This window comes from Vulpes vulpes, chromosome 12 (genome assembly GCF_048418805.1).
Source record: "Vulpes vulpes isolate BD-2025 chromosome 12, VulVul3, whole genome shotgun sequence".
In the NCBI taxonomy this organism is placed as follows: domain Eukaryota; kingdom Metazoa; phylum Chordata; class Mammalia; order Carnivora; family Canidae; genus Vulpes; species Vulpes vulpes.
The window spans coordinates 161,873,431-161,887,890 of NC_132791.1; the positions used below are offsets into that span (position 1 = coordinate 161,873,431).

Below are 14,460 nucleotides of genomic sequence, written 5' to 3' on the forward strand. Positions count from 1 at the left end.
GACATCTGGTACCCTGTTATACAATGATGTGGCCAACCTAGGTCTTTTTGAGGCTTTTAGAGTGTAAATGTTCAGAAATTAAGGCTTCACAGTGGACAACATGATCCTGCCAGCTGGCATTCTTACCTCTCCCCATCCCTTTGCAGAAGTGACTCGTCTAAGCGCGAAGTTAATGGAACCTCCTCCATTCCCATTCTGGGTTGAGAGGCTTCCAGAGAGGATGGCTGTGTCTGTAGCTGTTAGGGGTGCCTAGGAAATGATATTTGCTGTTAAGGAATGAATCAACGCATGAGGAAGTACAAGGATAGCGGCCTAATGAAGATGTTCAAAGTGTCCACTCAAAAGTGCAGGTGACCATGGCTCCAGTGTACAGGGATGCATGATGACCTCAACTAGTTCACTCTTCTCCCACTTTGCCCTCTATACTGCATGTGACCACCAAGGTAATATTTTGCAAAAGCTTTACTGTGCAAATTTAAAAAAACGGGAAAGACAGGGCTGAATGCTGGTTCTTAGTGCACTGATACCATCAGATTGCACAGTGACTTCATTACATGCCTTCCTGCCCACTGTAGATGTCTGGGACTCTCTAGTCCTTGTTCACCACCAGCTCTGGGAAGGGACTAAATCCGTGGCTCTACTAATCAACACTGGAAGTTCCACCAGAGGGGCAAGTTTCCCAGAGGTAGGACTCCATACTCTGGGTTGATGTACTTGAGAATACACAGAATTGAGGAGGCAGAGACCTACTGTCAGCTTAAGCAGACGGGCCCGCCAGTGCTATATCCAAACCATGGGCAGAAAGGTGACATTTCAGTGACCCCAGGTTCAGCTGAATATTGTGTTTTCTGCACATGACAGAGTGTACCTTAAAGCTAAGACTGGTTCTTGGACTCACTCATGGGCGGAGTCTGCTTTCTCAACCCAAATCTTCCTGACCTTGGCCTCTACTTCTCTCAGACCACTTGTACTTCTGCTGGGGGAGCCCTGCGACCATGGAAGCTAAGCACCCCCTGGCACTCATGCTGCTAACACATCAGCAACGCAGTAACAAACAAGGTTGTGCCTGGAACGTTTTTTTCCCCCTAAGTGGCTAATTGCATCCTTTCATAAATAAAGATGAGAAAAACCACAGCTGCTCGGTGTGCTGCGCCTCGTTAACCTGAGCCTCACTGCACTCAGGGGGAGTCTGGGCCTTACCTCAATGGACTGAGATATATGCATTTTGTTAATTTCAATCTGTGGAAAGCCACTTCCGGACACATCTTCGTACTCCTCCTCATAGCGATCAAAAAGGTCAGTGGCATCGATGCCAACACTGATGGTCCCCTGGGGCAGAAAAACCAGGAGTCAGCAGCAGGGGTGGTATTTGTGGAATGAAAGACAATCTACACTTTGGCAGCCGGTGGTTCACTGGGTGTGGGTAGAACTCCACCACGAGGTCCACGGAGCATGAAGGTCACAATTCACACCAAACAGCAGCAGAGTACCACCGACTGCTAGGGTCAGAAAACTGGTCCTATCAGGAGGCTGATGACAAGGTAAGTGTCAGGAAGCGAAAAACACCCACACAATTTGATTTTTAAAGCCCAAACAAGACCCACTTTATGGCTCTAAATAGGTCACCTCCAGATTTTTTTCTTTTTTTTTTTTTTAAAGATTTTTCATTTATTTATTCATAGACACACACACACACACACACACACACACACACACAGACACACACACAGAGGCAGAGACACAGGCAAGGGAGAAGCAGGATCCACGCAGGGAGGCTGACGTGGGACTCGATCGCGGGACTACAGGATCACACCCCAGGCTGCAGGCAGCACTAAACTGCTGCACCACCAGGGCTGCCCCGGTGACCTCCAGATTTAAGCCAGGAATGCAGAAACCACCTAGCCATGCACCACGTGAATTAAACATTCTAATGTTGGATTTTAAACACTCTTATACCACAAAACTACCTTAAAACTTTTTAAAATATAAAAATAACTTCAAGGATAAAGAAGTACAAACAAAATCAATTATGAATGAATGGGAGATTGAAAAATCGTCTCACCTTCTAAAATTGAGAATTAAGCTATGAGAAACGGAACACCATATTCTCTCAAGAAATGCGAAGCTAAAATTTGCTGACATATAAAATGCTCCATGCTCAGAAAAATCAATGTTTATTATTATTGTTATCATGGTAAGATTTTTCAAATGGGCATATATTTTAATCCTACATATAAAAATCTGACCAAACACACCTTTCTATACTCAATTCCCTGTGCCCATTTAAAAAAACTTTACTGAGGTTGAATTTACATATAATAACACAAACTGCACCCACGTAAAGTGCACAATTCGGTGAGTTCTGACAGACATGTAGACTCGTGAAACCACCTCCACAATCACGACACAGAACATTTCTATCGCCCCAAAAATAGTGTGGGGGCATGTGTTTTTTTCCCCTGAGAAGGGGACACGCTAACAAAGACGTGAGTGGAAAACCAGGGGGAGGCCGCCGGGGCTGGTGCAGAGGGAGCACAAGGCAGATGAGCAGACTGTGGGCTGTTGTGCGAGGGTGGTCCATGGCAGGGGAGGAGGGGGTGATGGGCAGGGGTTTATCTGAGATGACCAGTTGAAGCCTGTTGTTGTGGTTGGTTTAGCAATTATTCCAGATTTTCATTTTTAAACCAAGTATTACCATCGTCATCAAGAGCTGTCTTAAACTAAGAAGCCAGGGACCCCTGGGCGGCTCAGGAGTTGTGCATCTGCCTTTGGCTTAGGGCTGATCCTGGAGTCCAGGAATTGAGTCCCATTGAGCACCCTGAGGGGAGCCTACTTCTCCCTCTGTCTAGGTCCCTGCCTCTCTGTCTTTCATGAATGAATAAATAAAATCTTAAAACTAAACAAAACTAAGAAACCAGGGATCCCTGGGTGGCGCAGCGGTTTGGTGCCTGCCTTTGGCCCAGGGCGCGATCCTGGAGACCCGGGATCGAATCCCACCCACATCGGGCTTCCGGTGCATGGAGCCTGCTTCTCCCTCTGCCTGTGTCTCTGCCTCTCTCTCTCTCTCTCTCTCTCTCTGTGACTATCATAAATAAATAAAAATTAAAAAAATTAAAAACAAACAAACAAACAAAAAAAACCTAAGAAGCCAGACTGGTTTGGCGCTGGGCCTTCACTTGGTACTTCCAGCATCTGATGCGGTCTCATCCAGCGGTGTGTGGGGTGCCACCACCGCTCTCCTCTCTTTCCAGGTGAAATGAGAGCAGCCCTCCACCCTCAGCCCATCCCAGGTGCTTGCTGGTGTGGTGGCCGGGCAGTCATCTCTGTCTCAGCTGATGTGAGAAGTATGAGGTGCTCTTGCCCATTTGGTGCCATCAGGCAGGTGGCCGGTGCCTTGGCCCAGGACATGTATGAAGTTGTGGTCAGCCATGTGCACAGGAAACTGCAGTGTATGTGAACATGTGTGGGAAACAGAGGTGGGCCAGTCCTGTAGGAGAAGGTAGCAGAGAGCAGTCCCAATACTCTTGTCATAGTGTTCCTCTTCTACTGAATGGTATAATCAGGAGGTGGCATACTTTCTGCGAAGGGCCGCAGTAACTATTTTAGGTGGTGTGGGTTCTGCCACAGTTCGATTCTTTTGGTGTATGGGAAAGCAGCCCAAATACCCAGCAAGGGCCTGACCCTGGCTATGTTCCAGTTTCAGTAAAACTGTTCACTCACTTCGAAATCTGAATTTCATACAATTTTCATGTCTCAAAATATTACTTTTATTTAAAAAAATTTTTTTAAATTATTATTTATGATAGTCATCAGAGAGAGAGAGAGAGAGAGAGAGAGAGAGGCAGAGACACAGGCAGAGGGAGAAGCAGGCTCCATGCACCGGGAGCCCAACGTGGGATTCAATCCAGGGTCTCCAGGATCGTGCCCTGGGCCAAAGGCAGGCGCTAAACTGCTGCGCCACCCAGGGATCCCTTACTTTTCTTTTAAAGAAAAAAAAAAAAAAAAAGCTCCAGTGTAAAGCCCACTGTGGGGATTAAACTCATGACCCTGAGATCAAGACCTGAGCCAAGATAGAGTCGAACGCTTAACCCACTGAGCCACCCAGGTGCTCCCTTTTGATATTTTCGACCATTAAAAAATGTGAAAACCATTCTTAGTTTGTAAGTCATATAAAATCTGGCAGTAGGCCAAATTTGCAACTCCTGATGTAAATCTGTAGGGCTTTTGTGTTTTAGTTGTTTTTTTTTTTTGGGGGGGGTAATACTTTCTTTTTTGATAAATTCTTCAGGCAACAATAAAATTAAACATAGTGTATGTTTAACAATAAAAATAAGCAATTTCTATTTTCTCAGAAAGCTGATGAATTTGTACTTGTATGAAATTCAATTCACTAGTCATTCACCCATAGTGCTAATTCAGACCATATAAAAATAAAAAGTCATACATCTGCTAAACAAACTCCAGTGTCATTCTTTAAAGACCATGCCTAAAAGTGAGGCACAGCAGCAGGGATTTACAGATAACTAAAAAACGACGTTATATAACTCAAATGGTAGTTCCTCTGTTAATTTCACTCATTTTTCCATTCTAAGGTTTGTACTACACATATGAAAGATAAAGCAACAGCAGTTCTATTAGCAAAAGAACCTCACAGCTGCTAAAGATGCCAGTTTGTCAGTGTTAACCAGATGCTTCAAAGAGAAAATCAGTTGTGTTAATCCTAATAATCGTTTGATTTGAATTATAGATGTGCAATATAGTGATGAATAAAAAATATATATTTAGTAATTCAGATGACCAAATATATATTTCTTATTCATATTTGGTCTTCATCCACAGGGCTCCTGGCTCATAGCTCCTAAAACTTTGAACTTTCTGGTGATAAGGGTGATAAATAGATCTTCTGTCACATTAATGAAGGTGACTTTTGGTCTCTACCCAAGGGCCGGGGGCTGGTTGCCAGGAGGACCAACCAAGTGACTAGGGGGCTGTAACCTTCAGTTCTACCCCTAGCCTCCAGGTAAGGGAGAGGAGCCAGAGGTTCAATCAGCTAATGGCCAATGACTCAGTCATGTGACTATGCAAGGAAACTTTCATAAAAATCCCAAAGGACTGGGTTCTGAGAGCTTCGGGGTTGGTGGGTACAGTGGAAGTGCAGGGAGAGGAGGGTGTCTAAACAGAGCATGGAAGTCCTATACCCTTTCCCCAGACTTCGCTTTATGTATTTCCACCTGCCTGTTGATGAGTAAAGTGCTTTCCTGAGTTCCACAAGCCCCTCTGGTGAATTAAAAGAACCTAAGGAGGAGGATGTTGGAATCTGTAGCCCTTGGTCAGGAGCCTTGGGCTTGTGACTGACCTCTGAAGTAGGGGGTGGCGGCAGTGTTATAGGATTGAACCCTTAACCTGTGGGATCTGATGCTGTCTCCGGGTATAGTGTCAGAACAGAATTGATTTTTAATATTTTTAAGTAGGTTCACACCTAGTATGGAGCCCAACATGGGGCTCGAAATCTCGACTCTGAGATCAAGGCCTGAGCTGAAATCAAGAACTGGATGCTCAAATGACTGAGCCACCCAGGCGTCCCTAGAACTGAGCTGAATTATTGCCTGCTACATGTGCCCCCATCCTCCATGCTGGGATTGGGTGGAAACCCTAAGAGAAAATGTTACTGTAAACTCTAGTCAAAAAATTCCACTATGAACATAACATTTTGTTTTTCTGGTGATACTCAGATATCCATTTTGGTAAATTACAATGTTTGGTAAAAGTGTCTTGTCAAAGCCAAGAAGCCTACGGAGCAGATATAGCCTAAGGATTAGTTACACTGCACACAGATGCATAATTGTGTCAAAACAAACTGTGGTATTCTATGCAAGGAAAACAAAGCTAAAGCTGTCAAAATGTAAAAATATTTTTGAGTGTTTAGAGAAACAATAATCTTTTGTGGGGCTGATTGATTAAAAAAAAAAACAAAACAGAACTCACAACCCTGAGATTACGACCTCAGCTGAGCTCAAGGGTCAGATGCTTTCCCGACTGAGTCCCCCAGGCACCGCAAAGCTGATTCTGAATATCTGCAGTATGAAGAGAATCTGCAGTATGTCCGTTTATTACAAATTGAATATTAGGAATTGCTGAGCCTTTAAAGAACTCCTCTTTAAAATGGCATAATAAGCCTGTAGTTTTTAAAATATTTCAGAAATTATAATCACTGAAAATAAAGCAGGTAACTCTGAAATTGAGCTCTCAAGGAAGGACAACTGAACAAACGAGATAATAGCTCAGTTTATTTCATTTTGAAATCTCATAATAGTATTTTGAAGTATCTCAATTTTGGTAAGACTCTTTTGGTGGAACTGTCATCTTTAGTTAAATTTATTTATTTAAAAAAAGATTTTATTTATTTATTCATGAGAGAGAGAGAGAGAGAGAGAGAGAGAGAGAGAGAGAGAGAGAGAGAGGGGCAGGCCCCATGCAGGGATCCCGGGTCTCCAGGATCAGGCCCTGGGCTGAAGGTGGCGCTAAACCGCTGAGCCACCTGGGCTGCCCTTCAGTTAAATTTATATTCTATCTTCGAATGGAATTAAATTGAAAAGGCCTGACTGCAGTTTTATGACTGGCATGTAAATCTGATGAAGCAAAGACCATAAATGAAGACAATTAAAAAAAAAGTACCAAAAATATTCTGAGTGGAAGCAAAAAGACAATACCTCTATGAAAATACTTGGGCTAAAGTATATGTCCCACAAAAAAGAGATTTAGAATTGAGAGTTTTCTCAATTAAGATATTACAGTAGGCAGAAAAGAATCAAACACGTTAAAAACTTCAAATATGCTAAATACAAATGTATTGAGACGGTAGGCTATGTTACTGAAAAGAAAATCCACCACACTGAAGGTACATTCTTTGGGAAAATAGTGGTGCTGCAATGCAGGAATGAAGATCCAGAGAGGGCCTCCTGGTGAGCCCTGCCTGCTGGCCTCTGACCTTTGCACAGAGCCCTTTCCTTGTTTCTGCCCAGGATGGTGCCTTACTCTCGTCCAACGGAGTGCAGTGGGTATGAGAACACAGCCTTCAGAGTTAGGTCACAGGAAGCCATAGGAAGCCTTGCAGCTTCCTTCTAGGCCTCTGGAGGTGCTTTCTGGGGAAGCAAGCTACCAGAACAATCCACCTCCCCTGAGACTGCTATGTTCTGAGGAAGGTCAAGCCAGCTAAGGCAAGGAGAGCCACATGGAAGGCGCAAGGAATGCAGATGCCATCTTCAACATGACCCAGATGCCACTGGACTACACCGCATGAGGAGACCCCCCAGTGAGGAGCATCCACTTGAGTCCGGTAGACCCACGGGACCATAAGAAAATCAAATTGTGTAAGCCACTAAATTTTGGTGTGGTTGGTTATACATAACCAGAACACAGAATATCAGAGACACTTACAAATTGATTAAAAGTATTTGAATGTATGCCAAAAATAATTCTAAGTAGGCTTGATATTGGGCTTGAACTCACAACCCTGAGATCAAGAGCTGCATGCTCTACTGACAACCAGCTACTGATTCTACTACCTTTAATGTTCATATAATCAATATGATTTCTAAAACTTGCTTTAATATACACAGGTATATTTTTTAAAGGAAATATTTTTGAAGTAGTTTTTGAATAAATCATATTATAGATTCTCTAATATAATAAAACCAATGTTGGTCAATAAACATTTCAAAAGACTAAATGCACTTTTAATTATTTTAAGCACCTCTTTTCACTCTCAAAAATGTCCTTGCTTGGACAATGCACAATGGTAACTGCATCTGCAGCCACTGAGAGCATACTGGCTGACAGTGAATGAGGCCAGCCATCTAGCTCTTCAAGCAGGATGACCTGGTCTCACCTGACTTTTGTAGGCTCACTCTGGCTGCCATGTTGGGGGAAGGATGGAGGCTATTCTGTAATCTGTGAGGTGTCGATGCAGGAACACAGAGACCCTCTGTTAGTATATGTGAGTTTCATGACTGGCTGCCTCATTCAATGTGTTAGTCCTGATAGTTTTCAGCTGGTTCTCTAAGGACAGGCAATCATATCCTATGCTGAAAATTACAGCCCTTACAATATTTTATCTTTTTTTTTTTAAAGATTTATTTATTAATTTATTTATGACAGTCAGAGAGAGAGAGAGAGAGAGAGAGAGAGGCAGAGACACAGGAGGAAGAAGCAGGCTCCATGCTGGGAGCCAGACGCGGGACTCGATCCCAGGACTCCAGGATCGTACCCTGGGCCAAAGGCAGGTGCTAAACTGCCGAGCCACCCAAGGATCCCCTATCTTTTTTTTTTTTTTTAGATATTTTATCTTTTATTTGTTTAATTGCATTGGCTTAAAACTTTCAAAATAATGCTAAATATGGTTTATTTCCTTTTGCAAAGAAAACTTTAAAAAATGATAGGTATTTGTGTTAGCTCCACAACTGACAATCAACTGACTCACCAGCAGGTGGAACAGCCTTTAAAAGTTAAAAAATATTGTTTAAGTCATGACTTTTACAATCATTTGGTTGTTTCTTTAAACAAGGCCAAAATAGGGCAGCCTGGGTGGCTTGGCGGTTTAGTGCCACCTTCAGCCCAGGGCGTGATCCTGGAGACCCGGGATCGAGTCCCACTTCGGGCTCCCTGCATGGAGCCTGCTTCTCCCTCTGCCTGTATCTCTGCCTCTCTCTCCCTGTGTCTCTCATGAATAAATAAAGTTTTTAGGAAAAAAAAAAAAAAAAACAAGGCCAAAATAACCACATACTCCAATGAGCCGGTAACTTTTGAGACTCAACAGTCTTTGGTGCTGATCCAAGTCAATGGAAAAGGACTAACCCAGAAAGGTCAAGGGAGCCGCTGCACAGAATGTTAGGCTCAAGTGCCAGCCATGGCTGATGAAATGGACTGTCCTAGAGAATGAGTGATCATGTCACTGTGAGTTCACAAGGACACAGCTTTTAATATTTTAAGGAGTGGTTTGGATGCCTGCCTTCTGCTGTTCTTCCATTTCAAGGAAATAACCTTTTGAAAATGGACTGGTTATAGCACCAGAACCGGGCAGCTTTCTTCTCTACATGCTAACCAGGTGTTTGGCTGCAACTTAGAACTCATTTTCAAAATCTTTCAAGACAATATGCTTTTATAGGAGAAGTTACAACTTTGAGGGATGAAAGTCAGATTCTGAATTCCTGAATTCTGACAGGTCAAAAAGATCAAGGAAAAAGAAAAAGATAAAACAAATCTAATGCTGGATAAATTAATGAACCAGAGCTTTCCCAACAACTTCTAATTGAATATATACAGGCTTGTTTTCTTTTATTATTGCTATTAAATCACACTTTTCAGAAAAAAAAGTTTACAAAGGAAAATACTTGCATATTTCACCTTATTTTTCTAGAGCAGAATCATCAAATTTTTTCTGTCAAGGGCCAGACAGTATTTTTTTTTTAAGATTTTATTTATTTATTTACGAGAGAGAGAGAGAGAGAGAGAGAGAGAGAGGCAGAGGGAGAAGCTGGCTCCATGTAGGGAGCTTGGTGCAGGACTCGATTCCGGTTCTCCAGGATCACGCCCTGGGCCAAAGGTGGCACTAAACCACTGAGCCACAGGGGCTGCGCACCAGACAGTATTTTAAAAGGCTCTGTGGACAACTATGGTTGAACTACTCCAGTCTGTGCTGTTACTGGATGCACCACAGAGCCACAGGTAATACTTAAAAGAATGAGCATTGCTGTGTTCCAATAAAACTTTAAGAAGACTGAAATTTGAGTTTAATATTATTTTTATGTGTCACAAATTATTGTATGATTTCATAAAAACCATTAAAGATGTAATAAAAACAATTCTCAGCTCATGGGCTGAAGAAAACTAGACAGCAGGCCACAGTTAGCTGATCCTTATTCTAGGGTACTCTGCCATCAATGTATAAAAAGGTGACAATGATGACAATTATGAACTCCTTTACATACAATCATAATACTACTGAAAAACTGTCAATGGGACATGTGACAGCTATAGATTCCCAATTGAGATCTTTGTGACTTGTTTAGGAGCTGGAAGATTCAATCTATCATACAGGCCAGTTTCTGCTCCCCCAGATTAGAAGTGCCTGGACTCTATGGGGAACACATCGCACAGTTTAAAACTATCTTCTTCTTCTTTTTTAAAAATATTTTATTTATTTATTTATTCATGAGAGACACAGAGAGAGAGAGGCAGAGACAGAGGCAGAGGCAGAGGGAGAAGCAGGCTCCATGCAGGAAGCCCGACATGGGACTTGATCCCGGGTCTCCAGGATCACGCCCTGGGCTGAAGGTGACGCTAAACTGCTGAGCCACCTGGACTGCCCTCAAACTATCTTCAAACAACCAGGTCATGACAATAATAATGTAACACAACCTGTCAAGTGAGTATGATTTACTTAGTGTCTCAGGCTTTGAGCTACTCAGTAAAAATCACCAACTGATAAGATTCAAAGGTTTAAGGAGCTAAATATAAGAGGAAGTAGCTGGAGAGATCACCTTTTAGGCATCTATCCCAACCTATAAACTATAACCTCAATGGATCACCATCTTCCTGGACTTCCCAATGAACCAGTCATAAGTCAACTTTTTTTCTTTAACCAGTGAATAAAAACAAGCACCATAAAAAAGATATTTTTTTTTACTCTCTCATCTGCAGATTACTGCAGCAGTTCCAATTCAGCCGCCATCTGAAGTTTGTTCAAATACACATTCCCAGGTAGCAGCCTGACAGACTCCTATTCAGCTGGTCCGAGAATCTGCACTTTTTAAAAGAAGACTTTATTTATTTGACAGTGTGAGCACGAGTTGGGGGAGGGGCAGAAGGAGATGGAGAGGAAGAAGCAGATTCCCCACTGAGCAGGGAGCCTTACACAGGGCTGGATTCCAGGACCCTGAGATTCATGACCTTAACCCACTGAGCCACCCAGGCACCCCCAGAATCTACACTTTTTTTTAAAAAAGATTTATTTATTTATTCATGATAGAGAGAGAGAGAGAGAGAGAGAGAGGCAGAGAAACAGGAGGAGGGAGAAGCAGGCTCCATGCCAGGAGCCTGATGTGGGACTCGATCCTGGGATTCCAGGATCGTGCCCCGGGCCAAAGGCAGGCGCTAAACCGCTGAGCCACCCAGGGATCCCCAGAATTTACACTTTTAATAAACAAATGTTTCTGTGATATAGTTGAGTTAACCTACTGGTTTTGGGAACCATTATCTAGTTCTTTATTTTTAAACTGAAAATTTTATTGAGATAATTGTAGATTCACAGGCAGTTGTAAGAAATAAGAGAGATCCGATGCATCATTTTTCTTCCAATTGTAACATCTTGAAAAACTAGAGTACAATATCACAACCAGGATATTGACCTTGATACAATCTAACGTTCTTGTTTAGATTTCCTGTTTACTTTTTCATTTGTGGCACATACATTTAATTCTACACAATTTGATCGCCTACTTGCATTCCTGCATCTCGGAATACAGTCAACATACTGAATATTACCACCACCACAGGGATCCTTGTATTGGCTGTTTATAGCCACACCCACCTCCACCACCTCTCTGCCCAAGCCCTTTTGACCTGGGGCCTGCTCTTCATCTCCATGGTCTTTTAAAGACTGATTGATTGATTGCTAGAGATTGAAAGAGGGAGAGGCGAGTGAGGGGAGGGGCAGAAAAAGGAGAGAGAAAATCTCAAACAGACTCCCCACTGACCATGGAACCTACTTGGGCCTCAATCCCACAACCCTGAGTCAAAATCAAGAGTCAGACGCTTAAAAAAAAAAAAAGAGTCAGACGCTTAACCTTAACGGATTGTGCCACTCAGGTGCCCACCCTTATCTCCCCACAGTCTTTTTGTCTTTTGAAGATCTTATTTATTTATTCATGAGAGACACACAGAGAGAGGCAGAGACATAGGCAGAGAGAGAAGCAGGCTCCCTGTGGGGAGCCCGATGTGGAACTCGATCCCAGGACCCTGGGATCACGCCTGGAGCCAAAGGCAGATGCTCAACCCCTGAGCCACCCAAGTGCCCCTCCCCACCGGTCTTTTAAATGAAGAAGCTGCATTTTGACAGAGTTGTGGCCACTTTATATTGTTCCTCTATCTCAAGGATTATGGGCAAATAACTTCCGGTGCAATTATCTCCAATAAATAAATATGGATTTTTGGTTAAGCCAATAGGATTGTTCTCTTGAAGCCCTCCTTTCTCCCAAAGTGACACTCAAGGAATAACAGAGGTGACCCGTAGGAGGCGCTAACCGATCCCTAGAAACTGGAAAAGTATGGAGGCACTCACTGATGGAGCAGAGAAAGCTGGCTCAGGAACCAGAGGGACCAGGCACTAAGAGTGCCTCCGGAGTTGCCAGCTCACTAAGGAGACAAGTGACAGAGGCTTTGCTCTTTGAAGAAATGAAGGGAAGGCATGCCAGATCCAGCTGGGGGGGGATGAGGGCAGGCACTGGAAACAAGGGCCAAGTGAGACATGGCATGGTCATCTCCCGACTACTACTATGGGGGCATCAGCAGCAAGACCGAGAGGCTGGGGTTTCCTGTCCACAGAAGCATCATCTGCTAAGGAGAAGAAGCCTTTTAACACTAACCTTTGGGTGTCGGGGGTGGGAGTCTCCATCCAAACAGCCCAGAGTTTAGGCTGTCAGTGACAAGTCCTGTCGAGCACATGGCACATCCCCTGAGCCTCACTCACTCCTTAAGGGCAGCCAGCAAGAGATTACCAGAACTTTGAGGGAAAGATCCAACATAGAAGTCTGAAACCAAGTAAAGATCAAAAGGAACCAGGAAGAATCAGAGAATACAAACGTAAAAAAAAAAAAAAAAAAAAAAGGGCAAGAAATGCCTAGGTAATATCCTTAGAAAAATAAAAGATATTACATTAATCGTAAAAAAAAAAAGCATTTATGAATGCTTACTGTGTCGGGGACTCTCTAAGTATTTGAATGTATTATTCCATTTAATCTTTTCATTAACAATATGAGTATTGTTACTGTCTCCATTTTACAGATGAAGATACCAAGAACAAAGAGGCCAAGTGCCACACAGCTGGGAGGTGTGAGACAGAACTCAAATGCAGGCATCTATCCCCATGGCTCAAGAACCAAAGCCCTACCTTTTACCTCCTCATGAATTACAAAAACAACGACAAATTGAGAAGAACAAAGTTCTTGGATATTAAAAAATACGGCAGGAATTTTCACACGGGTAGGAAGGCTGGAATATAACCTAGAAAAAGAAACTCTCAAACAAGTAGAACTAAACCAAAAATATGCAAAATGGAGAGGAAAAAATTAGCAAGTGAGACAATGAATCCAGTGGGTCCAATATGTGAAATGGAAGGAATGTGGACAATGTGTGAAAATACCCCAGGGCTGGGGCACCCTGAGCTGGGAGAAGTGGGAGAGGGGGTGTGTTGGGGGGCCACTGAATGCACCTGGCATTAGTGAGCAGCTCACCTGAGGCCTCCCACTTGCAGCTGCACGAGCCCAGACAGGAAGACCCCACAGGTTTCCAAAGGGGGAAAAGAACAGCATACACAAGAATCAGAAACTTGGATGGGTCTTCTCAACACCTGTCCCAGAAGCTAGAAGACACTGGAACCAGGTCTTCCAAGTTCAGAGGAAAAATGACTTCCAAACTGGAACTTAATTACCAGTCGAATTAGTAAGCTGAATTATATAAAACCATTATTTTTTGGGTCTAAAACAGATAAAAAGCAGCCATTTCTAACATTAAATATAAAGCTATAACTAAAAACTGAGACACACTTCCTAACATGTGTGCATCTATCTATACACAAACTGTAAAAAGTATGCAGATACATGACTTACACTTAGTTAAGTATAAAGATACAATCAAGACATTCTGGGGGCAGCCTGGGTGGCTCAGCGGATTAGCACCGCCTTCATCCCAGGGTCTGATCCTGGAGACCAGGGATTGAGTCTCATGTCAGGCTCCCTGCATGGAGCCTGCTTCTCCCTCTGCCTGTGTCTCTGCCTCTCTCTCTCTCTCTCTGTCTCTTATGAATAAATAAAAACTTAACAACAACAACAAAAAGACATTCTGAGTTACGCAAGGTCCACATTTGACCTCTGGAAAACAAGTGGCAACATCTCTTACAGCTGAACATTTGCATATCCAATGACCCACCAATTTATATCCAGGTGCTTGTGGACACTCTCGCACACGTGCACTAGGAGACAAGCACAAGAACATTCACAACAGCAATGTTCATAATCGCAAAAACCCGGAAACAATCTCAACACCCACTGGCTGGAGAATGGATAAATTGTGGGATACAGCAACGAAAATGAATGAGTCACGACTTCATGAGACACACAGACTTTTGAAACAGTAGGAGGTGTGGGTAGAAAACAAGTCCCAGAGGACCACCTATAGCGTGGTACC

The 14,460-nt window shown here is 43.1% G+C and overlaps 1 protein-coding gene across 4 annotated transcripts in view; it reads right to left on the reverse strand.

The window, feature by feature from the left end:
- Window positions 1-14,460, reverse strand: part of DNAJC11 (DnaJ heat shock protein family (Hsp40) member C11) — a 73,474-nt gene that overhangs the window by 16,561 nt on the left and 42,453 nt on the right. For all 4 annotated transcript variants that reach the window (XM_026005105.2, XM_026005106.2, XM_072731145.1 and 1 more), the window contains 2 exons: window positions 1,201-1,329; window positions 127-249 (listed from right to left, as the gene is read on the reverse strand). In XM_026005105.2, the coding sequence (XP_025860890.1) occupies window positions 127-249; window positions 1,201-1,329 (252 nt within the window). The remainder of the gene's footprint in view (window positions 1-126; window positions 250-1,200; window positions 1,330-14,460) is intronic.